The following is a 26,895-nucleotide window of genomic DNA, read 5'->3' as shown; positions in this document are numbered from 1 at the left end:
ACTAAAATAGAAAACAACGTACAAAAAAGGGAAAGGTTGGGGCACCCGGGTGGCTCAGTCGATTAAGCGTCCAACTCTTCATTTTGGCTTAGGTCAGGATCTTGGGGTTATGGGATTGAGCCCCGTGTCAGTCTCCGTGCTGGGTGTTGAGCCCACTTGGGATTCTCTCTCTCCCTCTGCCCCTCCCCCTGCAAAAAAAAGAAAGAAAAGGAAAGTTTATGGGGCGCCTGGGTGGCTCAGTCGTTAAGCATCTGCCTTCAGCCCAGGGCATGATCCCAGGGTCCTGGGATCGAGCCCCGCATCGGGCTCTCTGCTCCACTGGGGGCCTGCTTCTTCCTCTCCCGCTCCCCCTGCTATGTTCCCTCTCTCCCTGGCTGTCTCTCTCTCTGCCAAAATAAATAAATAAAATCTAAAAAAAAAAAAAAGAAAGAAAGAAAGAAGAAAAAGAAAAGGAAAGTTTATAAGACAACCAGACAATTAGCTATACACTAGATATGGTGGCAGAAAACATAATGTGGTCAGATTCTGGATATTTTTAACAGCTTTTCTGAGGCATAATTTACATACCATAAAATTCACTCATTTTATGTACACAATTCAATGATGTTTAGAGAGTTCGTGCAGTTTTCTAGAGTTGTGCAGCCGTCACCACAATGCAATTGTAGAACGTTTCCATCACCCCAATAGGATCCCTTGTGCCCATTAGCAGCAACTTCCCAGTCCCACCCTCAACCCCAGGCAACTACTCATCTACTTCTGTCCTTCTGGATTCGCCTATTCTGGACATTTCATATAAATGGAGTCACAAAGTGTGTGGTGTTTTGTGACTGGCTTCTTTCACTTAGTCAATGTTTCCAAAATTCATCCATGTTACAGCATGATATCAGTACTTCATTCCCTTTTTTACTGAGTAGTATTTTTTTTTTAATGGATAGACCATAGTTTGTATCCATTCACCAGCTGATGAACGTCTGGATTGTTCCACATTTTGGCTATTATGAATGATGCTGCTGTGAACATTCGTATACAAGTCTTTGTGTGGGCTTTTCTTTCTCCTGGGTCTGTATCAAACTGCTGGGTTGTATAGTAAAATTGTGTTTAATTTTTTAAGAAACTGCCAGACTGTTTTCCAAAGTGGCTGCACCATTTTACATTCCTACCATCAAAGCACAAGGGTTCCAATTTCTATACAACCTCGCCAACACTTATTTTCCATTTTTTTAATTCTAGCCATCCTAGTGAGCACGAAGTGGTATCTCATGGTGGTCTCGATTTACATTTTCCCAATGACTAATGATGTCGAGCATCTCTCTCTTTTTTTTAAAGATTTACTTATTTATTTTAGCATGAGAGAGAGCCGGGGGAGGGGCAGAGGGAGACGGAGAGAGAATCTTGAGCAGACTCCATGTTGAGCGTGGAACCTGACGCAGGGCTCGATCTCACAACCCTGAGATCATGACCTGAGCCAAAACCCAAAGTCGGATGTTTAAGCAACTGCACCACCCAGGTGCCCCAACGATGCTGAGCATCTTTTCATGTGCTTATTAGACATCCCTGTATCTTCTTTGATCTTCTTTGGTGAAATGTCTATTTAAATCTTTTGCCCATTTTTTTTTTATAATTTTTTTTTAAGAGAGAGAGGGAGAGGCAGAGGGAGAGAGAATCTTAAGCAGACCCCATGCCAAGCATGAAGCCCAACACCAGGCTTGATCTCACAACTCTGAGATCACGACCTGGGCTGAAATCAAGAGTCAGACGCTTAACCAACGGGGCCACTCAGGTGCTCCTAATCTTTTGTCGATGTTTAAGTTGGGCTTCTTCATCTTTGAAATAGAGCCAAGAGGATTTGTTGAATGACCGGAAGTTCGAAGGAAGGGAAAGAAAGGACTTGATTGTACCTGCAAGGTTTTTAGCTTAAGTTATCCAATTATGGAGTTGCTATTAAGTGGAGAACTAGTGTTGCAAAGAAGATCAGAAGCTTGATTTTAAACACGTCAAGTTTGACATGCTTGTCAGACACCCAAGTAGAGTTCTCCAGTAGGCTGTTAGATCTCGGGGCCTGGGATTCAGAGGAGAGATGCAAGCCTGAAGATAAAGAGGGAGAGTCATCTGCACATATATGGTATAGAAAGCCATGGAACTAGATGTATCAACAAAGGAGTGAGTGTAGATACGGAAGGTGTCCGAGGACTAAATTCTGGACACTCCAAAGTTAAGAGGTCAGGAAAATAATAAGGAAGCCCCAATAATATTGAGACAGAGTAGCCAGTAAGAGGGGAAACCGGAGAGTGCAACCTACTGCAGGCCAGGTGGAGAGTGTTCCCAAGGAGGCCAGCATGTCAAATGCTGCTGACAGGTTTCAGGGTTGAGAACTGTCGCTTGGATTTAGCAGCGTGGCAAGTGGAGGTGGTTGGTGACCAAGACAAGTGGAGAGACCCGTGTTCGCTAGAAACTCGGGCATTTCATCCAAAAGCACAAGAGGGAAGGCAGAGTTCACAGGCCCAGTTGCTGTGGACAAGAGAGCATTCACAAACTGTAATATGCGTTGTGAGGAAATCACCGAGGGCTTTGTGAAAACTTACATTCAGATTCGACAGGTCTGAGACAGCGGGGGGGGGGGGCATTTTTGTATCCACTCTCAGGTCTGGATGATGCCGCTGACGCCAGGGCCTCACTGCAAAGTACAGAATTTATCTGCAATTTCTTTTCAAAGTACAGATCTAACCAGGAACGTAAATGGCAACTGCTGTGGGTTGACTCTGGAAGATTTTCTATGTTCTAGGGGCTTGATGTCATTCATAGTACAGCTCAAGTCTGTGGCTTGACAAACGGGGAAGAAACACAAGGACCGATGATTGCGGATGGAAGCTTTAGCCCTGTTTGTTCTGTGAGTGAAAGAGGAAGGGGCCTTTTGCACAGAAATACAAAGGCTGGGGCCCAGCATACTGCCCGGACAGAGGCCACGGGGTGCGGATGCGGCCTCTCTCCGGGTCAGTGAGAGCTGGCCTGAGAGGCTGCTGCAAGGCCCCTTTGAGAACGACTGCCGTTCTCTCTCCATTACATGTATGAATATACTAAAGGTTCAGAATGATTCGCCGAGATAAATACCCAATAGAGGTCCTATTTCTAATTCCCTCCCTCAGTTCATTTGATTTTTTTTTTTTATAACAGCTTTCTTACTGAGATCTAATTCACAGACCACGCAACTCGCCCACTCCAAGTGTATGATTCGATGGTGTCTGGCATATTGGCAGAGTAGTGTCACCATCGCCACAATCGATTTTTGACCATTTTCATTGCCCCCAAAAGGAGCCCTCAGGCCCTTTGGCCACTACCTCATTTTTAAATGGTATTGAAATCCACTAAAACGTCTGCAAACTTTCTGCTCAGCAATCCGTGAGATTTCACAAAGCTAGGGGATTCGCGTACATCTGCTGCATGAAAACAAAACTGCGGGGACGCCTGGGTGGCTCAGTCGCTGAAGCGTCTGCCTTCGGCTCGGGTCATGATCCCGGGGTCCTGGGATCGAGTCCCGCCTAGGGCTCTCTGCTCCGGGGGAGCCTACTTCTCCCGCTGCCTCCTGCTTCCCCTGCTTGTGCTCCCTCTCTCTCAAATAAATAAATTAAAAATCTTTAAAAAAACAAAACCAAAAAAGTTATAGAGCCGCAGGTCCTCAGTCTGAGAGACACTGAAGACAAGACACCTGGCAGACTCAGAGACCCCAACACACACTCCATGTAAACCTGGGAGTTCTTTCCAGGGACACGTGGGGGGCCGTCTACTTCAGCTTGTCCTGACAGAGGAGCACTCGGTTCCCCTGCCCTGGGCAAGAGCTAAGCGGAACGGTGACTGGCCAAGCCCTGGCTGTGCAGGGTTGGGGAAAGAGAAAGGAAAGTGGGTTGCAGCTCTGTGTGTTCAGTCGCTGACGCACTGGCCCATCAGACGGCACCCAGTCAGGTGACTCGGACCTCACTGGGCAACTGTGGAAATGTCTTCATTTTTTCTTTCCACCCACCAAGGTGAATTAAGCAAATTACAATGCCATTTGGATGATTTAAAAGCAGCTGCGGGGGAACTCTCTGGATGTTTACTATACATTTTGAAAACGAATATATTCTAAAAATAGTAAGTTTTTGAATGGGCAATATTTTAATGTGTTTATTAACTAGATCTGTAACTTTCCTATGGCTGTTGTAGATTTTTAAAAAAAATAAGTGCTATGGGGCGCCTGGGTGGCTCAGTGGGCTAAGCGTCTGCCTTTGGCTCAGATCCCAGGATTGAGCCTGGGAAGGGGCCCCCTGCTCAGCGGGGAGTCCGCTTCTCCCTGTCCTTCTGCCCCTCCCCCCTGCTCGTGCGCACTCACTCTCTCAAATACATAAATAAAATCTTAAAAAAAAAATAAATGTGGCATCACTTGAAAAAGTAATGACTACCTGGAACCTACTTCTGTTTGTACCTTGTTCATATTTTAAAAGAAAGAGTATGTCCAACAAATTCTTTTATCTTTTTAACTGTCCTGTAGGATGCTTGCAGTAATTTAACAAAAGATACAAAACAGCTTGGTTCATTTGTCGTAACTGATTGTTATCTTCGTTATATAGTCTCCCTGGGTCGTACAAAGGCAACGATATGAAGGCCACTATATTTCAGAGGAAATAGTACTGGAAACTGCATTTATACATGTATAGTCTTCAAATTCAAAAAATATACAAACATATAAATGTCCCTTTAAATCTGCATGTTTTATGTTTTAAAATTTAAGTATTTAAAAAATCACTTACTTTTCAGAAAACCAGAGAAACCTCGTGGATGCCACAAGAAGGTTTGGGAAGGGTCCCATGTCAGGAGAGCCAGCAAGCCAGGCTGATGGCTCCATCAGAGAGAGGGACGCACCGCACCGGCACAACGGGGAGCCCCTAAACCACACTCTTGTCACTGAAAAAACAAACCACAACTAAAAAACAGTTGCACCTTGAGTGGAATTAATATGAAGTCTGGACGGTTCTGGAAGCAAACGGATATACAAGAAAACAGCCCCCAAACAACACCGCACCTGGCTCTGGCTCTGTGTAGCCCTGCATAACTTATCTCTCTCGGCCTCAGATTCCTCATCTCTAAAATGCTGGCGGGGTAGCCGTGAAGGTTAAATGAGATGCTGTCAATGAAGTGCCAGGAATCTAGCAATTTTGGTGATGGAATATCCTGCCTGGCTAACTTCATCTCGACATTTACCCTGAGGGTCACAGCCTCCGTGAAGCCCTCCCTGATCCACCCTGCACCCCTGCCTCGTCAGTCAGTCGGTTGGTCGGTGGGTCGGTGTCTCTCTCATAGCTCTTAAAATGTAAAATGATAGCTGGCCACGTCACTGGCGCTTCCCCTGCATTCTGCAGGCCTGGGATGGCTCTTGATCACCTCATTGCCCCCAGCGCCGGGCAAGAGAGCAAGGTGCAATCGCTACCGCACGGCATTTCCGGCATTTCCCATAACACACAGCAACATCTCTGCAAACCTCATTTTAAATAGTAATGCAAATGGAATGATATGAAGCTGTCATCCTTTCTCCACTTGGACTGTGGGCTCTTCTGAAAGCAAGATGACACCTTCTATAATCTAGGCACTTACAGTAAATACCACTGAGAGATATAAAAATATTTGTGTAAAATATTTTGCATTTACTGAAAAGTTATAAATAAAGCAATCTGACCAGAGAGACGAAGACCCTGCCCTCGCCCAGGCAGTGGAGCGCTGCCAGCTGCCGGCTTCCTGACTGGTGCTTAGAAATGGTAATAGGGAATGAAAGGAGCCTCTCATCCCAGGAAGTGCTGGGGAAGAGACAGAGCTGCAATTGTATCCAACTTTTTATCTAAAAAAAGTAACGTGGACAAAAGGAGGGTGGTGTGGGAAAAGGCATGAAGAGCCCTTCTAGATTCAGGTATAAGAGCTGATGCTTATGCCCTATGCAGTTGCTTCTCGTAACCAGGGCAACCGAGGTCCAAGGCTACACTTGTATTGTGCTGAATTTCTGTGCTGTTAGTTCATTTTTATCATGGGTCACGGGTAGGGGATTTGCGGGTATTGGATTTGATGAAACATCCATTTGCAAAATTGCCAATACAAGGAAGGGAAAAAAATATTTTTTCCTTTTCCATCTAGGTTCTTGGCTGGGGCTCTGTAACGAAAGACAGAGTAACAAAAGGAAAGCATTCACATTTATTTAATATAAATTTTACATGACACAGGAGCCTTCATAAGGAAACAAAGCCCCAAAGAGAGTTAAGCTGGTGTGTTTTTGTGGAAAGTCAGGGAGGAATGTGATAGGGCAGAAGGGTATGAGCTAAGGGGGAAACCTAGAGAGTCCTCCTTGCTGATTCCCCTCAGTGTCCCTGCCTCTGCAGAGACCAGGGATGCTCCTTTCCTGGGTGTGGGGAGGGCACCTCTCACTGGAGGGACTGAGGACCTGCCTCAGGGGAGGAGCGAGGGGCAGAGTCCTCCTTGCACTCGCCCTGACTCAAATTCCTTCAGGTGCTTCAATATGCCAAGGTACCAGATTTTGGAGTAGCGTTTCCTGAACCCCATTGCCAAGGACTTTGTCAACTGTCAAGATGCAGGGAGACCATCTGGCGTACTCTTGTTTGAAAGCAGTCACGTGACCACTGGACCATCGCTCTGGCCACCTGACTGGGTGTTTCTTCACCCATCCTTGCTTCCCTCCCCATCCAACTTAACAAAGCGGCCAGAGAGAACTTTCCTAAAGGCCACTGAAATTGTATCACTACCAGCTCCCTCTGTTCGTTGGCTTCCCATCTGGCTTGGAAAAAACCCAAAGTCCTTATGATGATTGACAAGGGCCCTAATGAACCCAACGGCTCTTGTGACTTCCCCTCTCGTCCTTCTTCCCCTTGCCACTGCACCTTAGCTCTGGAGGGCTCCTGCCGCCCCCATCCCCAACCTTGGGGCCAGTGCACTTGCCGTTTCTGTAAATGGGACTGTAAATGAAACGCAAGTTCCTTTCCCCCAGCAGCAATTTTAAAGAAGAACACTTTCTTTTTAGCGGGTAAGACATAGAATGTGAAAGGATGATTATCTATACTTAAAAATGTAATGCTGTCTCATTGGCTAAAAGAAAAAAAACCCACATTCCTATTTGCCTATCTCTGGTTCCAAAAGTCACTGACAAAGTCGATAGGAAATGAGAAAGACTACCCAGATTTTTACATTTTGGAGAGTAAAGGAATTTCCATTTCAAATGCTTTTATTTGTCTGCAAATGAAGTTTGCACAGTTCCAGTATAAAAACTTTTTAAAACCCCACCACGCACAAAAAAAAAACAATGACACAAACACTTGGTTTTCATGTGATCTGCTCTTTTATAACCACTGAATAGTTTTTAAGATCATCCTAAGTCACATGAAACCAGTTTGTGAAACTTGAAATTTTAGGTGACTTTGCAAGTTTCTCTTTATTTATTTATTTATTTTTAAAAGATTTTATTTATTTATTCGACAGAGATGGAGACAGCCAGCGAGAGAGGGAACACAAGCAGGGAGAGTGGGGGAGGAAGCAAGCTCATAGCAGAGGAGCCTGATGTGGGGCTCGATCCCAGAACCCCGGGATCACGCCCTGAGCCGAAGGCAGATGCTTAACCGCTGTGCCACCCAGGCGCCCCAGCAAGTTTCTCTTTAAAAGACTAGCATGTTACATCACAATGAGCAGCCCTGGGAAGCCACAGGGAGAAGAGATATCAAAACAGACTTCGCACTCCATGGCCTTCCATGACTTCCAATCCATTTGAACACACAAGCAGAATTTAGTTTCAGGCACTGTTTGGGGAATCGTGTCAGCAGGCAGGTGAACTGTGTATTCGGTTAGGCCTTCAGAGCTCTGACACAAGAAGTTAGGAACGGGGGGAGGGAGAAAAGAACTGGTGAAATGTGTAGGTTTGGAGATAACTCTGAAGTAAACCTATCACAACTGTAACCATTAACATTCGACAAGTTCTCGAAAGAAAACAAAATGAGCTATAATCACACAGAAGGCGTGTTGTGCTTAAGCAAGCGCGAGGGCTGCAAGCTTGAGGGCTGGATCAACTGCAAAAGCCTTGAAGAGGGAATTTCCTCTTCATTTGTTAGAGAAATGTTGGTAGAGTCAAAGGCTGAGGCAACGGATGACCTCTGACAAATCAAGGCCTGTTTTTACATCAGCAGAACTGGAGCTTCAGACCTAAAAGGCTTCAGAGTATGTGACCCCTAATATGCTGTCCTGGCATGAGGGTCGTTCCGGGCTGAGAGCAGATGAGAAGAGGCAGACAAGGAATGAGCTCTCTGCCTTCCACCTATCTGCCTGAAAGCAGAACGAAAGTTCCCCTTGTGAATTCTGTACCAGGAAGGAGGTAACAACCGCCTCGGGACAGCAGCGAGAAGATTCTACGCAAACAAACCTTGCTAAATAACCATTATGTTCATTAGTCCCCCCCACATATTTACCCTCCCAGTTTGCCGCCCCTAAAAGCCTAAAGCCCCTTTCGTCTTATTTCTCTACAAATGTATCCTTCTTTGTTAAGATGCTATTACACCAGGGGCGCCTGGGTGGCACAGCGGTTAAGCATCTGCCTTCGGCTCAGGGTGTGATCCCGGCGTTACGGGATCGAGCCCCACATCAGGCTCTTCTGCTATGAGCCTGCTTCTTCCTCTCCCACTCCCTCTGCTTGTGTTCCCTCTCTCGCTGGCTGTCTCTATCTCTGTCGAATAAATAAATAAAATCTTTAAAAAAAAAAAAAGATGCTGTTACACCAGCCCAAGTTCTAACCACTCGTTGAGTTCCTCCCGTGTGTATCACGCCTCACGTGTTAATGAACAGTTTTTCTCTTGTTAGTCTGTCTTTTGTCCGTCCGATTTGCAGGGTCCCAGCTACAGAGCCTAGGAGAGCTTTTTTCCTCCCCTCTGGATCTAAACTCACAAGCCCTTGAGAACATGAAGACTCCTTAACATCAGAAACCAAATTTCATAAACAGTTTATATACTTTGGAGAACTTGTGCAGAAAAACTAAAAAACAAACACACAACACCTCTGACTAGGCAAAAGGACTCAAAACAAAATTCTAACTGTGAGATCAGAGGATAACTTCTGTGGTTCAAGGGAGAGACAAGTGATAAAAGAGAGGGGAGAGTAACAAAGCCCCAGTTATGCAGTGTTAGAGCCTACAGACACGATTCATCTGGTCGCACATCGCCAGGAATACATTTCTCAGAAGTCAACGTTGAGGCAGTCTTGGACAGTGAATTTGGAGGAAGACAGTGTGCGAGCAGTTCCAGCGGGGCTAGCTAAGGTTGTAGGGCTCGGCCAAGTCACAGCACCTCCGGGGACCTGTTTCCTCAGGTGTAAAGTATACAGTGACATTCTTTTCTTAGAGCTGTGAGACAATCAAGTGCAAGCCTGTGTGTGAGTAGTTCTCAACTCTGACTGCATCTCAAAATAACTTGAGGAATTAAAGAAGCCTGGGCTGCATCCCATACATTCAGATTCAATTGTTCGGGGGAGTTTCCCCCCCCCCCCGACCCCGGGCATCAGTGGGTTGTCAAAGCTGCCCGGATGGTTCTCATATGCAGGCACTGCCAAGGACTGCAGGCCTACTGAGAAAGCAGCACTTCCCCAACTGCCTCGAACAGGATTCCCCCGGGGACTCCTGCCAAAATGCAGTCAGGACTCAGCAGCATGAGGCCTGAGACTCTGCATTTCTCACAGGCTCTGGGGCCTGCAGAGCTGCTCTCAACTGCACTCTGAGTACACCAAAGGGCACAGTGGCCACGAAGCACAGAGCAGTCATCCACTCTCTCCCCAGTCAACTTTTAGTGATCGTGGTGCAAACTTCAAGGAACAACTTTCCTTCCTTCCTTTTAGGACTGTTTTAAGAATATGGAGGGGGGGGGCCTGGGTGGCTTGGTGGGTTAAGCGTCTGCCTTTGGCTCAGGTCATGATGCCAGGGTCCTGGGATCGAGCCCTGCATTGCATTGGGCTCCCTGCTCAGTGGGAGCCTCCTTCTCCCTCTCCCCACCTCCTGCTTGTGCACTCTCTCTCTCTAACATATAAAATCTTTTTTATTTTATATAAAAAAGAATACAGTGCATGTAAGATTTTAAAACCAAGCATAAAAGGGGGGCACCAAAAAAACAGTATCACTCTGGTTCTTGGTTAGGAGAACATTTATTTAGGGTCACAGGCACACCCACTTGCTATGGTACCACTGCTCCCCGCATTCGTTACAGATCACATAAGTCATCATCTCTTCGTCTGGATTTGAACTCCGCACCCAACCCGGCAGGAACAGTGTTCCTCTGGCGATTACGGTGACCTTGCAATTGAACTTCTCGCAGCGTCTGCATTTTATTTTCTTGGTCTGCGTGCCCTCAATGGCTTGGGGAAGGTGGTGCTCCTGTATGCAAGATTCCGTGTAGGAGGCTCTCAACTGCTTCAGTTCCTTGCTTGCCATTTCCATCACCGTCATTTCGGCAAATTCTCTCGGAGACGTGGTCCCAGAGAGCAAGTTCTGTTGTAAGTGAGAATTCTGGGGGTTCTTCAGATTGGCAACTTTGCTTCTAACACAAGTTTTGTACTTTTTGAGGTTCTTCGAATGGAGGGTAAAAATGTGCTCTTCAATTTCTCTTGCCAAGTTTTGCCACAAATCAGCCTCGGGCGGATCTTTGCAAGGACTCGTTAAAGCTTCATAAAGCAGCTGCGTGCATTTAGCTCTCACAGGCACTGTGGGGTCCAGCGACTCACTGGATCTCTGGTCACCGGATCTTGGGTCACCACCCCTGAAATGCTCCCCCCTGGGCTCCACCTGACTCGTGCTATTTTCAGGCCCGAGCGTTTCAGCGGCTCCTGCCACCTCGGGGGATGATGAATTAGAACTGCAGCCGCGGCCTGATACCTCACCCTGAGCCGGGTCACGAGAAAGTCTCCCGTTTTCGTCCTTTCTACCCGCAGGGCATGATCCAGGGCTGTCCCCTGGTGTGAAGTGGAGATCCTTATAACGAGCTTTCCACCCTGACAGCAAACGCTTGGCTTTCTTTTTCAGCGCCCCCGCAGGGCAGTGTTTGAGGACTCTGTACACCACCCTGACCACAGCGGTTTCCTGGAGATGCTCCTTGGTCACATGAAGAGTCTCCAGCTCGGTGAGGTGCTTGCCAAGATCCTCAAAATGCCTTTTGGACATCAGTTGCTCCATAAGGGAGGCTCTGGCAGCTATCAGCTTCTTGTCAGACATCTTTACAGCTGCAAAGAAAAGAGAAAAGAGGTTTCTGGGTTTTTTTTTTTTTTTTTAAGCTTGCGCCTGCCAGTCGCAGCTTCCTGAGAGCAGCAGAGCGCTGCCAGTTACCTACGGGGCCTTTCTGAAAGTTATGTAACAGAAGTGGGCGTGGCCGGTTAGCAAATGGAATCTGCAGTGTGGTGTGGTTCAGTTTCAAAAGGCTGAGTCCGGGTTGTTGGGGGGGGAAAAAAAAAAAGCAGCACTGCAGCCAACTTCCGCATTAACGGTTGCTTAAGAGCAGCTTGCTGGAAGAGCTCTAGAACTTTTTCCATCTCAAATTTTACAAATCAATGATCTTTCCGGATCCAGATCGGTCAATTGCTTTGGGTCATGTTGAGCATGAAATCATGTCAGTGTCAGCATCAACAGGGTAAGTCTGAGCAAGGCTGGGCTGTTTCCCCCCATATTCTACTATATAGTCGAACCACTTGCAGATTTTATCATCTTTAGTGGTACTTTTTTGAATAACAGAATGAGAAACAGGGCAGTAAGGGGATGCCATTTAGATGTCCCAAGGAATCTGAAGAAATCATAAGATAGTATAGGCTGCAAGGAAGCCAGAACCGCATCTGATCAGCCCCAAGAGTCAACAGGCACTGTGCTGACATCCGAGTCTTCCGGAAAGCAGGGTAAGGGTTCAGACCAAGCGATCCGGACAATTTATGACTTTGGACCAGCTAGTCCCTAGGCCAGTTTGCTTCCATTACCTTTTTTGTTTAACTTTGAGGTACAAAAAGTTGCTTGATGATTGTATCTGTGTGACTCTCATCCTGGGCAGGTAAATGTTTACTTTAACCAGTCTATTTTCCTCTCCACATAATGTACACAACCTTGCTACCTAATACCCCTGGATCTACACCTGCCCGTCTGGTCTAAATATGGACTTAGGCATCTTGACGCCAGGGACCCTGTCTTTTCAAAAACTCATGGGCTTCCGTTTCATAGCACTTGATATTAAATGTCCATCACTGGGGCGCCTGGGTGGCTCAGTTGGTTGGGCGTCTGACTCCTGGTTTCAGCTCAGGCCATGATCTCGGGGTTGTGGGATCGAGCCCCGTGTCAGGCTCTGCACTCAGCAGTGAGTCTGCTGGAGATTCTCTCCCTCTCCTTCCCCCTCTGACCCTCCCCCTGCTCACATGCTCTCTAAATAAATAAAAATAAAATCTTTAAAAAAAATGCCCATTACTAAGCACATAGTCTAATACATCGAAGCGAGCACAGAGAGGATCGATGCAGTCTTCTTAGAAACCGTCTGACAAGTTCTATAAAATGCGACGTCCTTTTAGTCAGTGAGTCTACTTCTGTAGATTTATTTTAGGGAAACGAGAGATGTGGAAGCTGTACATGTAAGAGAATTTTCTTCCAACTCTGAAGAAACTGTAAGGTCCCAAATGGTTAAACTTGCACACAAATGTTCACAGCAGCATTATTCTTAATAGCCAAAAAGTGGAAACAATCCAAATGCCTGTCAAAACATGTAGCCCATCCATACAATGGAATGGTATTTGGCATTAAAAAAAAACCCATGAAATTCTGATATAAACTACAACATGCACGAGCCTTGAAAACACTACGCTAAGTTAAAAACACAGAAGACCCCATATTGTATGATTCCGTTTATATGAAACGTCCAGAATAGGCAAATCTATAGAGACAGGAAATAGACTGGTGGTTTACTAGGGCTGGGGCGGAGGGATGGGGGGAGCCAGTGGGGTGGAATGAAAGGAGGGTGGCTGCCAACGGGTGCAGAGTTTTTCTTGGGGAAAGCGAACAATCTTCTCTAAAGTTGACTGTGGGGATGAACTGCACAGCTGCAGATATACTAAAAATCACTGAAGTGTACACTTTGAGGAGGTGAACTATACGGTGTATAAATTATAGCTGAATGAAGTTGTTACTTAAGAACAGCATACAGAGTCCGATCCAAATTTTATTTAAGAATCACATGTGAAGAGAAAAGGTCAAAAACAAATACACAAAATTTTAGACCGTGACATTTTCTGAATGGCAAGATTTTAGATGATTTTTGTTTGTTCTTTTATTCCTTCTCGTATTTTGTATGAGTATGTATATTTTCATAACCAGAAAAGTGATTTGTCCAGTATCGTTTCATGATAAACTCCACATATTTACCATGTTTGCCTGTTGCAAAATGGCACGGTAAATGGATCAGTCTTCTTCCTTCCCTCTGGAATCAGAATATCATAAAGGTGCTACGTGACCTGTGGCCTTGCCTGTAGATTAGCATTCACAATTTCCTAAGAAGTCTATTGCTGAGGGGCGCCCGGGTGGCTCAGTCAATTAAGCGTCTGCCTTCGGCTCAGGTCATGATCCCAGGGTCCTGGGATCGAGCCCCACATTGGGCTCCTGGCTCAGTGGGGAGCCTGCTTCTCCCTCTTCCCCTTGTTCCTGCTCTCTCTCTCTCAAATAAACAAATAAAATCTTTAAAAAAAAAAAGAAGTCTATTGCTGAGTCTAAACCAGTTGAATCTCCCCTCGAACAGGAAGAGTTAAGTACCCTCAGTCACAACTGTGAGGTTCCTGTGGGTGTTCCCCTGCTGGGCCAGCTCAAGGATGACCCAGACTGCGAGTCTGGCATTTTTGCCACCAGAGGGAGCTGGCATGTAGACAACCTGGGCAGTCAGTCACCCAGTGATCCAGGATCTTAACTGGCTATTTTTCTCATGATAAAGAATCAGTACTTCAAGATCATTGTTTTACCTTTTTTACAATTCCAGACTGCAAACAGTGAAGGAGGTCTTCCTAAGGATCAAAGGCTCAGTAAACGAAGAACAAGCAAGGTAAAACGCAGGAAAATTAAAAATACACAGCCTCCGTTGCTGAACTTTTCTCTTAGAATTGTCTGCCTGACATCCTGGGATTTGGAGGAAGTCACGCAGCCAAGTGATAAGGTTTCACGGTGATAAGGTTTCAAGCTGCTTAACACACTTGAACTCTCCCCAACTTGTTGGGAAGTTTCCTAACAAAGAAGAAATAGTCATCTTGCCTGCATTCCATATTCATTCTAGAGGCATCTCTACGAAGAAATCAGGATTGAAGTGTGCCAGATGTTGGCAAGGTGGTTAATAAGAGACAGGTCTAGAGTGCCCACAAGGAGGTTAGGCAATATTTAACTCAGGTCAGAATTTCTCAACAAACGCTGGGTCTCAAGGAGATTCTGAAGGGGAATTTGACTATAGCTTTGGGGCTTCAGTGCAATGAGAACAGCAGTCAGTCCTACCAGAAAAACTTTTTATTCACGTCTGCAAATGTACAGACGTTAATGTATTCACACAAGCACTCTGCTCTTTATTTTATACGTCCTTCTAGTTACCTCTCCTCCATACTTTTCATTTCTAATTGTGGTGAAATACACATACCGTAAGACTTACCAACTTAACCATTTTTAAGTGTACGGTTCAGTAGTGGTAAATACACTCACGTTGTTGTGCAACCCACTCCCAGAACCCTTTTCCTCCTGCAGACCAAACTGTGCCCGCATGAAACAATAGCTCCCCGTTCCCTTCTCCCCCGCGGCCCCTGGCAACCATCATTCTACTTTCTGTCTCGACGAATTTGACTACATGCTGCACCTAAGTGGAATCAAACAGCATTTGGCTTTTTGTGTCTGGCTTATTTCACTCAGCATAACGTCCTCAAAGTTCACCCGTGTCGCAGCAGGTGTCCTGGATTACTAACATTCCATTGTGTGTGCAGACCACATGTTCCTCATCCATTCATCATAAACACTGGGGTTGCTTCCACCTTTTGGCCATTGTGAATAATGCTGCTATGAACACGGGTGTACAAATATCTCTTTGGGACCCTGCTTTCAATGCTTGTGGGTAAATATCCAGAAGTGGGGATTGCTGGATCATACGGTAATTCTATCTGCAATTTTTTGAGGAACCGCCATACTGTTTTCCATCCTCCTCCATATGTTTAACAGCATTTAAATCCTGTCAAATGTTCTGTTCCCCCATCCCCCTGGGACAGTGATGTGGATATAAAGCATTTATTGCCCTAGGAGGGTATAGAAAGCAACTGAGATAGAAAATTTTGAGCGTTGCCATAGGAAGACAAAGGAAGCGGTGTTTACGGCTGATAGTGCACAGCTCTACAGAGTTCATTCAATAAACACTGACTATGTATCTAGGACATAGCAGATGCTGAGCCTAAACACAGCCTCTCCGCCTTGAGGGAGCGGACGGCCCAGTGGGAGGAATACGGACAAGAAACTGGCCACTTAGACACAGGGTGTCTCCGAAGGACAGACCCGGCCACGAAAGGACACTCACAGGAGGAATACAGGCACCGAATCTGGGCTTCCTACCATCTGGCAGGTTCTAACTGCGTCTTCACTGCATCCGTTCTGACTCACGGCACTTCGGTAGAGGGATCACCCTCCACCACAGACCTCACCATGACATGCCCTCCTTTTCCCACTTAAAGCCCTTCAGAGGTTCCCTTCTGCTCTCAGGACAGAGCCCCGAAGTCCTTGGCCAGGTGATAAAAGCCCGCTTGCAGCCTCCTCCGCGAGCTCGCTGACCCACCGACAGGCACTGCCCATCTCACAGCTCTGGGCCTTTGTGCCAGCAGCTCCCTGAGCTAAGCCTAATTCTCACCAGGAGTGGTTGTCAGTCCTGACTATAAACCTGAATCGGATGGAGAAATTAAACAGCAAAACCAAAAACAATGCCAGGGCCTCGTCCCAGACAGAAGGGATCAGAATCCCTGAGGGGAGGCCTGGGTATTTTCCCAGCTGTCCAAGTGACTCTGATTTAAGCCAGAGCCGCCACCACTGCCCTGTACACGCGGGCACGAGGCCTTCCCACCGCAGGCCTGTCTCAGTTACGCTGCTGTCAGCATAAAGACAGCGCCGGACCTGCTCCTAGACTGAATGTATGCAACCTCTCTGCTTTCGGATTTTGCCAGATGAGCCCCATTAGGAAATATTAAAAACACCTGCTCTGAGCCGCTTACCGGAGAACCTTCCCTACAATTAGAACTGGTGGTTGCAACGTTTTAGGTGTCACAACGCACCCAATTCCCCGCACTCATTGCCTCCCTTAACCTCGTCACAGCAACAGGCGATGTACACTTACTGAACTCCACGCGCCACACACATTCATGTCCTCTCCATCCTCACGATGACCCCGAGTCAGGTATACGGCTTGTCTCCAACTTACAGATGAGGAAACCTGTTACAAAAACATCAAATATTTGCCGTGTTTTTCTTCATGGCGTGTCTCCCATTAAACATTTTTTTATCGTCTGCTTTCCCAAGACCATAAAGGAATGATGTCTGTTTCACTCACTGAGACAAGCACCTGGCCAGGGCCTCCTTCTCGTCAACAAATGTGTTTTTGTTGAGTGAGAAAAGCGCATCCAGAGCGCTCCCTCTCCTCTCTGCTCTTGTGCTTCACTCTTCACTACAGACCAGCTTGCTTGTACCCCCGGCACCTAAGCCCATGCCCCTCAGCTTCTTCCCCAGGAGACCACCTCATCTCGGTTCAAGTTCAAAAAGCCGTTTAAAAGAAAAAAAAAAAAAAAAACCAGCAGCAGCATGGTGCCCACTGTGGGCTCATCGAGTAGACTCCAGGAGTCAAGCACTTGGGGATAAGGAGGGTCAAGAAGGCATAGTTCACAGAGGTGAGGGGTGTTGAGCATGTTCGGTAAGTTTCTTGCCCATTCTGGGCCTCAATTTCCCCTTCTACATCGGGGAAATTCCACATCCTAGGATTAACATGGGAAATAAATGATAGTCCTTATAAACTCCTTAGAACCATGCCTGTCACACAGTAAGCCTGACTGACAATTACACAGGACTAGAATTAAGATTTACATGACATGTATCTACCATTCCAGGCGCTGTTCTAGAACAAGGGGCGGCTTTCTCTGTAAAAGGCCAGATAGTAAATATTTTCAGCTGCGCAGGCCACCCGGTCTCTCTATGGACTGCTCAGCTCTGCTGCTCTTGTAGCAGGAACAGCAGCCATAGACAATGCATAAAACAATGAGCATAGCTTTGCTCCAATGAATCTTTTTTTCGAAGACAAGGAGGCTGGATCTGGCTGCAGGCCCTAGTTTGCCGACCCCTTTCTAGAGCAGCGCTATCCAACAGAAATATAACATAAGCTGCAGATACAATTTAAAATTTTCTAGTAACCACGTTAAAAAATAAACAGGTAAAATTAATGACATTTTACCTAACCGGTGTATCCAAAATACTGCCATTTCAACATGAAATCGATAAAAACAAATTAGTGATATTTTACGTTCTCTTTTTCATACTAATTCTCCAAAATTCGCTGTTTGACACTACCACACATCTCAGTTAGGACGAGGAACATTTCAAGTGTTCATTAGCCTACGTAGCTAGTGGCTACCTATTGGACAACACGGTTCTAGAGCATATGCTAACACGGGTAATTCTTACATACACACCTATACCCCTAGCTTCTGGATACATATCAAAAAGAGTTTATTATTCGGGGCCGGCAAGAGCATGGCCTTTGTATCTGTTGACTGAATGCATATAGAAGCTTGTAAGCATTAACTAATATGGGCAAATTGCACACATCTGCCCACATCTGGCTTAAACCCCGGGGAGAGGGGAGATCAAAGAAAGAGGCATTCCTCTATGCAGACAACTGATGCCAAATGTTGGGGCGCCGCAGTTTCTGAACAACCCCTCAACACTGCCCCAGTACCCTTTCATGTTAGGATGATCCCTAGCACGGGTGCAGCGAGTGGAAGGGATCAGCCCAAGGGCCCGCTCTGGCCCGGGTTCGGGTTCCGGAGGGTGGAGCGGGGCGACAAGTGAAGCCAGGCGCAAGCCTTCCCAGTGGGCCAGCCTGGCACCCAGCACAGAAGCGGCGGCGGTCCCGAGACATCTGCCCACCTCAGCGACTTCAGGTGGAGACGAGGGGCGAGGGCACGATAGGGCCTACCCGACCCAGGACGCACCGAGGGCACCCCCCCCTCCGGGGCCGTGGTGGGCTTTCCCGAGCACAGGGTCCAGTGCGTCGCTCAACGAAAAGCGCAGAAGCCGGGCAATCCCGGAAGACCCCCGCGTCCGGAGAGAGTTTCCGGTACGCGGGGCGGGACCACCAAGGCTCAACCAATCCAAGCCCGCAGACTAGAGAACGCTGTCCCGGGCCCTAGCGCATGCGTGCTAGGTGATTGGTGTCTGCGCAGAGCGACTAGCGGCGGAGCGCCCTGTTGCGCCGCTGGCTTCCGGAGGACCCCTGGCCTGCCTGACGATCTGGCAGCAGGGTCTGAATTGAAAGAAACTACCCCCAGTAATGCTTTTCAGCTGCAAAGTTTGTTGAACTACTCTACGTCATACGCTTTCTGGTTTCATTCAAGACATTACTCAGCGAAATGTCGACAAAACTTTGGCCAAAAATGCGATTTACTTAATGCAGTAGTTAATTCGACAACTAGTTATTGCACCCCTAGCACACATCAGTTGATATGAAAGTAGTAAACACTCATTAAGTAGCCATATGCGTCCTGCACTTCTCACCTGAACACATCCTTTCCCTGCAAGGGTCCAGTAACATCAAAGTGATGGTAAAACTACAGACTTTATTTTCCAAAGGGTATAGCTTTAGGATTGTGTCTATCACAAGACTAAGTGAGACACACTATAAATCTAATTTATTGAATAGGCTCTTGGGGGCGCCTGGGTAGCTTTAGTGGGTTAAGCTTCTGCTTTGGGCTGGGGTCCTGATTTCTGGGTCCTGGGATCAAGCCTCTCGGCAGGCTCCCTGCTCAGCGGGTAGTCTGCTTCTCTCTCTCTCCCTCTGTGCCTCCCCACAGCTCATTCTCTCTCTCTCTCTCTCTCAAATAAATAAATAAATAAGTAAATAAAATCTTTGGGGAAAAAAACGTAAATCTCTTGAATTGGTAGGCTGGCTGGGGCAATTACATGTACTTGATACCAGCTTTTAGGTAATGGGGTCCAGGTGATGGGTTTGGGCCACCCAGGTTTCAGCCCACCTTCTGAACAGCCAACTGGGTGCCGCCATCTGCCCTAGGTGGTGGTGGTGGGGCAGCCACAGGAAGAAGCTGGGCTGATTGCATACCCCTCCCTGGAATGTGAATTTTGAGCAGAGTAATGTGGAGACTAGTATGTTAAGAGATCATTCCAGTAACGTTGGCATGCTGATCAGCAATGGCTTCTTACCACAGTTCTGCTTTCAGCCTGGGAGCCCATTTCCAAGGCTGGTTTGCTGGTCTTCCCATGCACCTGCACACTCCTGTTTCCTTACCATAACTTCCCTTTGCTGTAAGTTGGCTGAGGTCTGGTTCTGTTGCTTGTCACCAGCAAACACTAACTGACACAGCCCCCGTCTGAAGAGAATCTCTGATCATAGATGGTGCTGAAACTGCCTCCTTACTCGTTCCTTCGTATTAAAGCACTGGAAGCTGCTATTCTAAAAGAACAAATATCAGAAAGGTTACACTTGCAGCTCTTTATTCCCCACACCTGAGTTATCTTGGAAGGATAGCCTCTCTTCACTTGTCAGAGACCGGCAGAATGGGACAGAGGACAAGTAAATGTTGACGGGGCGGGGGGGTGGGGGGGAGTAATGGGAAAGAATGAAAGGTCCGCAAGATTGGATTCTTCGAGATCTCAGGGGTCACTGAATTGGAAGGTTCTAGGTATCCAGAAAGAGGCATGAGTTCACAAGACATGGGGGAGGGGAGAAATGGAGCAAAGCAGGAGCCGGAGATGCTGCAGACAGCCCTCGCCACTGTTTGCCAGGTGGCAGCCACACACAGGCACGTAGGCCCTCACAAGAGGGCACTGCTAGAACTCTGAGAAGAATCCAGAAACTGAATGGGAGCACCCAGTGCCTCACCTTTGGCAGGAGAGCTGTGTGTCTGCAGCTTGGACCCATGAGGAAAAAGATTTTTAAAGGGACAGTGACAGGGGTAAGAAAGGGGGATGTAGAAACTTTTATGGGTGTCCAGGAAGACCACGAGATGTGGGGAAGGTGAGGGTTCCAGGCTTTCTGAGCAGCAGGCACATTTCCTCAGGCCTCAGCCCCCTCAACATTCCAATGCCGTTGACCTCCCGCAACCCGCTTGGTGTCCAGTCCATTGATATCCCAGAGGGCACGCCAGGGGACACTGCCAATGTCAGAGTCATTGGTGGCTGGATTATACCTGAGTCTGTGGAATTTCAGTTACAGCCTGCCTGGTACTGAGAGGTGAATTCACTCGAGGTGTCCCAAGTCCATTGGCACAGTCAGATAGATGAGGCTCGGTGTGTGTGTGTGTTGGGGGGGGGGTAATACTTTTACTTTCCAAAGTAAATTGTCATTGAAGTATAACCCCTACATAGAAACGCTGTGCACAAATCCTAAGTGTACCTGCTCGACGATTTTCACAAAGGGAACGTGTCCATCCAAGAAGCATCAAGAAACAGAATGCCCAGGCCCCCCAATGTCCCCTCTCGTGCTTCCTCCTAGTGCCCCCTCAGAGGGAGACACAACCCCAGCTTCTCCAGCATAGGTTAATCCTGCCTCCTCTCGAAACTTACGGAAGTGGAGCCACACAGCATGTACCTTCTGGTTTCTTTTGATCAATGCCGTATTTTAAAATTCATCCGTGTTGGTGTGGGCAGCGTTGGTTTCTTCGTGCTCGCTGCTTGATAGTATTGCATTGGACGAATACGCCACGGTTTATTTTTCCATTCTACTCACAAGGGACATTATGGATATTTGAGTGATCTCACTGTGACTATTACAAATAGTGCTTCTGTGCTTTTCTATTGAGTGTATACCTAGGCGTGGAATTCTGAGTTGGTAATATGTTTTGGGCCATAAAAGACACATGACCTTAAGGTGGCAATACAAAGTCTCTTGCGTGATTTTTCTACTCGAAAAAGACAATTCCAAATGTGTATTGAGCAACATCATCAGCAAAATAAATATATAGGCTCTGGAAAAAAATTGCTGAGAAGGAAAGCAGAATTAGTTCTTGCCTAATTCCATTTTCTCCAGTATTCTCCATGCTGTAGAAGGCGGCCACAGGGTGGGAGAAACCGTGACCCCCTGGCTCTGGCTCTGCCCCTGCACCGCACCCCTGCCCTGCGGCCTGCGGCTGGGAGGTCGGGGCAGTGGTGTGGACATGAGGCTCAGGCTGCCTGCTGTCCCATGAGTAATAACGCCCAGCTCTCTGTCGCAGGAGTCTCATGCTTCGTATCAGTACGTACGAAACCAGACAGGCCAACTTGTTAGCTTGCAAGGAGAACAGTTCTTGACGCTGGAAAACTCCTTCAGGTGAAACTATTCCACAGTCATCCCTGAGGTATTCTGGGCCTCCAAGAGAAAAAGAAGAGTACAAAACATGCAGGCTACCTCAGATCTGGCTGAAGATTGGCGGAATCTTAGAGAGGCATCAAATACTCGAGCAGAAGGGCTTTGGGTGTTGCCCAAGTCCCAACTGTCATCGTACAGATGAAGTAAAGGACATGCCTCCCACGTGGGATCTGAAGTCTCCTGAGGTCTGAAGGGAGGGACAGGAGAGCTCTTCCCGGCCACAAGGCAGCTTTACCCAACCCCTAGAGCAGAGAACTCCAGGGTCGCTCAGAACCCCTCCCTGCTTATGACAAAGGCCCATATGTGTTTTCAAAATCAACTCGGTGCTTTAGTCCACCACTGACATTCAGCCCCAGAGAGGAGGCAAAAATCATGCCATTGTTATTTCAATGTGTTAATATAAACCCATGAGGCCAGAGGATGTGGGACGTCCTGGTGAATTACTAGTCTATGCCAGCGAATAGGCACGCACCATTCAGTGGTAATTTGGGCAGCACTCAGGGTCTGTGAAAGGTTGAAGATCATGGTTTTATTGAAGAACCAATCTGCACAATGTATCATTTCTCATAACACTGCTCAGCAGTCTGGTGATGGGATAGAGAAAAGAAGACAGTGGTGTTTGCCTGCTCAAGACTGGGGCTCTGTACAGTGGCCGCAGTAGAAGGACACGAGAGTGTGGGCCTCGGGGGGCAGTGGCAAAAGTGTCTTTGAAGGGATGGTGGCCTTGGCATCTATGTTGTGTTTTTTTTTTTTAAAGATTTTTTGATTTCTTTATTCGACAGAGATAGAGACAGCCAGTGAGAGAGGGAACACAAGCAGGGGGAGTGGGAGAGGAAGAAGCAGGCTCATAGAGGAAGAGCCTGATGTGGGGCTCGATCCCATAACGCAGGGATCACGCCCTGAGCCGAAGGCAGACGCTTAACCGCTGTGCCACCCAGGCACCCCTATGTTGTTTTATTACAGAGAGAGTCAAGATAGGAAACCATGGATGGGAAGAAAATGAAAATGTCAAGGGAATGGGGCTTTCGAAAAGTCCAGAGGAGAAGTGTGAGGAGACTAAGAGAAAGCCAGATAAACTAGACAGTTTGATGTTAGAGTTCAAGTTCAGAAGTGATGATCAAGTCCAAGGTGGTGGCCGTGGTGCAGTGACCAGGGAGATGATGGTAACTGGAATAGGGGCCAAAGAATGGTGAGGTTAGGACATCAGATGGGTCATTTGCATAGATGTCACCACATTGGTTGGTGACAATGGCAACAAAGGGTTAAGGGGACTGTAGGCTATTTAATTGTACCCTCAAGGAACAGTGGCTTTTACATGGAAATAGAGAAATAGGAGGTTGTGAATGAGAGTGGAGCAACCAGGATGCCACCTTCAACCGGGCCCTGCACATGTGCACTGAGGAAGAATGAGCAGCTTTCATTTGCTAAGGCTGAAGGGGAGAGGTCGCCCAGGAGAGAGCTCAGCTCAGCTAAGGTTGAGAGATGAAGGAAGAGGTCGTTGGCAGAATTAAGATGGAGGGGAGTTTGTTTACCAGACAATGCAGTGTGTGTGATGGGGGAGAGGGCAGAAACGGTGCAAGTTAGTTTCCAAAGGAAGAAGCCCGTAACAGTGTGGGGAGGAGAGTGGGAGACAGTGGATGACAGGAGGGTTTCATGTTGAGTGGTGGCCAGGGACAACAGATATGCATCCTGGCTAAATGATCTGACCTTAGGTTCCCCAAAGGAACCCAACTATGACTCAGTGCCAGAGCAGGCTCCATGACACCATAGCCTGCTGACTGGAATTTAACACAGTATGTTGACATTTAAGGGTCCAAAAAGTTAGTCCCGCAAGACTATGGTCTTGTGGTGGAAACAGCAGGGGCAGCCCTAGAGTAGTCACCTGAGTCTGGACTGTGCTTTGTTTGAAATCCTAGATAGGCCAAGAGAGGGTTTATTTTTATCTCACTTAATAAAATGTTGAATAGTGACTGGTTTGGGACAGGGATAGAGATGCCACAATGTCATTGGGCACCCAGGCTTCTTCCAGCTATGCACTACTCCATAAGGGATGGTCTTTGACCTCATGACCACAAGGTAGTTCGAAGAGCTTCTGCCTTCACAACCAACCACATTGCAGGAAGGGGGAGGAAGAGAAATGGCAAGAGAAGCTGCCAACTGCCAACCCTCTTTAATGGTCCTTCCTGGAAGCCCCAGCAATGACTTCAGTAGGCTCTCCATCTGAAAGAGAGGTTGGGAAATGCAGCCTTCTAATTCAGCACATTCCACTCCCCACCCACAAAAAAAATAAAAAAAGAAAGAAAAGAAATATACACACACATTTATATGGTTATACTAGTAAGGAAAAAATTCAAGAATGGACATTGGGTAGGCAAACAGAAATCTCTGCTACTGATATTAGAGAAACATGAAATACTATTATTCAATTCAACTTGACTCAGCCTTGTGCAATGATTTTTCTACCCATATACAACATGATTCCTAGGCTTCTTTATTTCATTTCTGGTTCAACATCTCTTCCTTTAACCTGGATCACCGGGACACTGGTCCTTCATTGCAAGTTCTCCCTTCTATCTTCCTTTATTCAAAGCCTAACTGTGCTCTTGCATTTCCTTGGTCACCGAAGAAACAGAGCATTCTTCTTCAAGTTCTATCACAGTATTAGGAACCACCTGTATCAGTTAGCTCTTGCTGCGTAACAAACCACTCCAAACCTTAGTGTCTTAAAATGACCATTTTATTATCTCTCAAAATTCTGTAGGCTGATTTGACTTAGCTAGGCACCTCTTCGTCTGGTCTCACTAGAAACTATTTTTGGGGTTTCTATAACTAGCCGTTATCCTAACAGATACAACTAAAGCCACTGAATACAAGACTTTGTATGCAAAAATTACTTCACACTAAAGGAAAACAATGTTTTTCCCCTACCATCTTAAAGGTTGTATGCGTTGGTTGTATTAAAGAGAACTTGTTGAGAAAAGGTTACTATTTAAAAAAAGGATTACTAAGAGTTTCAATGTAAAAAAAACTTTTAAGAGTGAGGCTACAAATATTAAAGATTAGTAAGTGTACCACCTTCTCTCTTCCTTCCTCCTACAGCTCAAGGCCTTCATTGCTTTAGGGGATAACAGGCAAATATCTGGGGAACCTTCTGTTTATGACCCAGAATCTTAAAACAGAATATACGTTCATCGAATATACTCAAGATTCATTACCACACAAAAACTGTTGTTGAATTTGGAAGAAAAGAGAAACAGAGAAAAGAAGGCATTGGTCTTTCTTCTGAATCCTGATACTAGCATGATTTAGTTTTAGGTATTTCTCTGAGGCCTTAAATTCAACGACTTAAGCTAATTTGCATTGCACTTATGAGGCCTAACGAAGCAATCAAGTGCTCCCATAAAAGGAAGTAATTTTACGAATTTTTACAAATATAGAGTATTTCCAAAGAAAAAGAAGAAAACCACATTTTCCAGTAAAGCAAATAATTATACACACAATGAAACAGAGCATTAACGACACATTTTCTTAGAAAAACTTAAACCATGACACAAGGTGATTATTTGAATATTATTACAAAGAATTTAAACATACAAGCTTGGCTGTAAAAGATCAGGCTAAGCCACTTAGATAAAAGTCTACCTGTGATGTCAGTTTCCAAGAAGTGCCAGAAAAGTCGAACAGAGAAATGATTCCCTGTGGGGTTTCTGTTGTTGTTATTGTTGTTAGTTTTTCTATAATTCTAAAAATGTTATATAGAGGTCCATCAACTCAGGGAGACAAATCAGAAACACTGGGAGGTGGGGGTGGGGGAAGCTGAGCTTTTCCACATTTCCACATTTTATAAATTCAGAAATGAATGAGTGGTACTATACTGAAAGCACATATTGGCACATCTTATACAAGAAAGGCATCTTACAATAATGTTTCTGTTGGTATGTTATGATTTTTCAGTTTCTATTTCTAAAGTGGGGCGATCTATGATGGAATATCAGAAAACAGAGAACTGACATAAAAAGCCAAATATAAAGACACAAAAGACTATAGTAACATTCAGCCATTCGCAGATAAAAGGCCATCTGGACATAAGCCCGAAAGCAGCAAAACGCCGTCCACTGCAATTTCTCCGCGTTTGCCCTTGCCGCGTTCTGCTTCAAAAATGATCTAATAATGGAGAAGATAAAACAAAAAAAATTACTTCAAACTATTCAAGTCAATGATATAAATAAACTATTTAATAGCTATTAAAGAGGACTGAACTCAGGGCACCCGGCCGACTCAGTTGGTGGAGCATGAGACGCTTGACCTTGGGTCATGAGTTCGAGCCCCAGTCTGTGCATAAAGATTACTTAACAAAAAAGGGACTGAACTCATCAGACCCTACTGCGAAGGAACAGCCATTGACATTGCATATATAGTAATGTATTTTCCAGACGCCAGTATCTGCACTGAGTGGATTATACGCAGAGAAAACAGGGTCACTGCAACTCCTAAAAGCATCTGGACAGCCATGAAAAGCTGAGAAAGGTATGGCTGAAGAGGAAAATCTGAAACTCCCATTTAAAAAAAAAAAAAAGCAAAAGTAATAGAATAATTGCTTTTCTCTTAAAAAACCAGGCTAGAAAAAATTTAACATTCCTGGTGAACATCCAATGTAAAACTATATAGTTGAAAGGGAATTATTTTGATATATTCGGATTTTGGTAGTTTGTAGTAATAGAGTTATTTTTCTTAAAATATTGGCTTTAATATTGGAAATTATTGGGAAGTCATTGTTTTTATGTGTTGAAAAATGTTACATAATAGACTATGATCACTTTTATCCATGATAAAATAGGTCAAATAAAATATCTATTATCTATTAACCAAAAGAGAAGCAAATTTCTTTATATTTTAGAAATATCTAATGTATAAAGAACAGAGAGAGGATGAATACTAAAAAATGTATCTTGAAATTGGACACAAAATGACAGGAGTGACACATTTAAAAAATTAAAGCTATACAGTTACTATTTTATATTCATTCATCCAAAAATATTAACAAAGAAATTATTAAAATAAATAATAGCTGAATATTCTTCTTTTTTCCTATTACTACAACTTTTAAAAAAATTTTAATTCTAGTATAGTTAACATAGAGTGTTACATTAGTTCCGAGTGCACAATATAGTGATTCAACAAGTCTAGACTCCGCACTCATCACGGTAAGTGTGCTCTGCATCCCCTCACCTCTCCCCCAGCCCCTCGCCCGCCT

At 45.8% G+C, this 26,895-nt stretch overlaps 2 protein-coding genes across 3 annotated transcripts in view; both read right to left on the bottom strand.

Annotated features, from left to right (window-relative positions):
* Nucleotides 1-10,162: 10,162 nt before the first annotated feature.
* TCEANC (transcription elongation factor A N-terminal and central domain containing) lies at nucleotides 10,163-18,399 on the bottom strand. Of its 2 annotated transcripts, none has more exons than XM_019808133.2 (3): nucleotides 18,274-18,399; nucleotides 16,410-16,505; nucleotides 10,163-11,271 (listed from the first exon to the last, which is right to left on the bottom strand). In XM_019808133.2, exon 3 carries the CDS (start codon nucleotides 11,261-11,263, stop codon nucleotides 10,211-10,213), a length of 1,053 nt encoding a protein of 350 aa, XP_019663692.1. In that variant the 5' UTR covers nucleotides 11,264-11,271; nucleotides 16,410-16,505; nucleotides 18,274-18,399; the 3' UTR covers nucleotides 10,163-10,210. The 2 variants fall into 2 exon arrangements, with proteins under 2 accessions (XP_019663692.1, XP_019663691.1); XM_019808132.2 differs by having other exon boundaries at nucleotides 18,209-18,391.
* A 5,591-nt stretch (nucleotides 18,400-23,990) lies between these two features.
* The window catches only part of EGFL6 (EGF like domain multiple 6), a 143,463-nt gene continuing 140,558 nt past the window's right edge, over nucleotides 23,991-26,895 (bottom strand). The window contains exon 17 of the mRNA XM_034649299.1: nucleotides 23,991-25,805. Coding sequence (XP_034505190.1) covers nucleotides 25,695-25,805 — 111 coding nt within the window. The 3' untranslated portion in view covers nucleotides 23,991-25,694. The remainder of the gene's footprint in view (nucleotides 25,806-26,895) is intronic.

The sequence above is a fragment of the Ailuropoda melanoleuca genome, chromosome X (assembly GCF_002007445.2).
Source record: "Ailuropoda melanoleuca isolate Jingjing chromosome X, ASM200744v2, whole genome shotgun sequence".
NCBI lineage: Eukaryota > Metazoa > Chordata > Mammalia > Carnivora > Ursidae > Ailuropoda > Ailuropoda melanoleuca.
This window is presented reverse-complemented; position numbering and strand designations above follow the sequence as displayed.

Coding starts and splice junctions, on each gene's coding strand:
- TCEANC (XM_019808133.2), bottom strand. CDS start 11,263: ATGTCTGACAAGAAGCTGATAGCTGCCAGAGCCTCCCTTATGGAGCAA.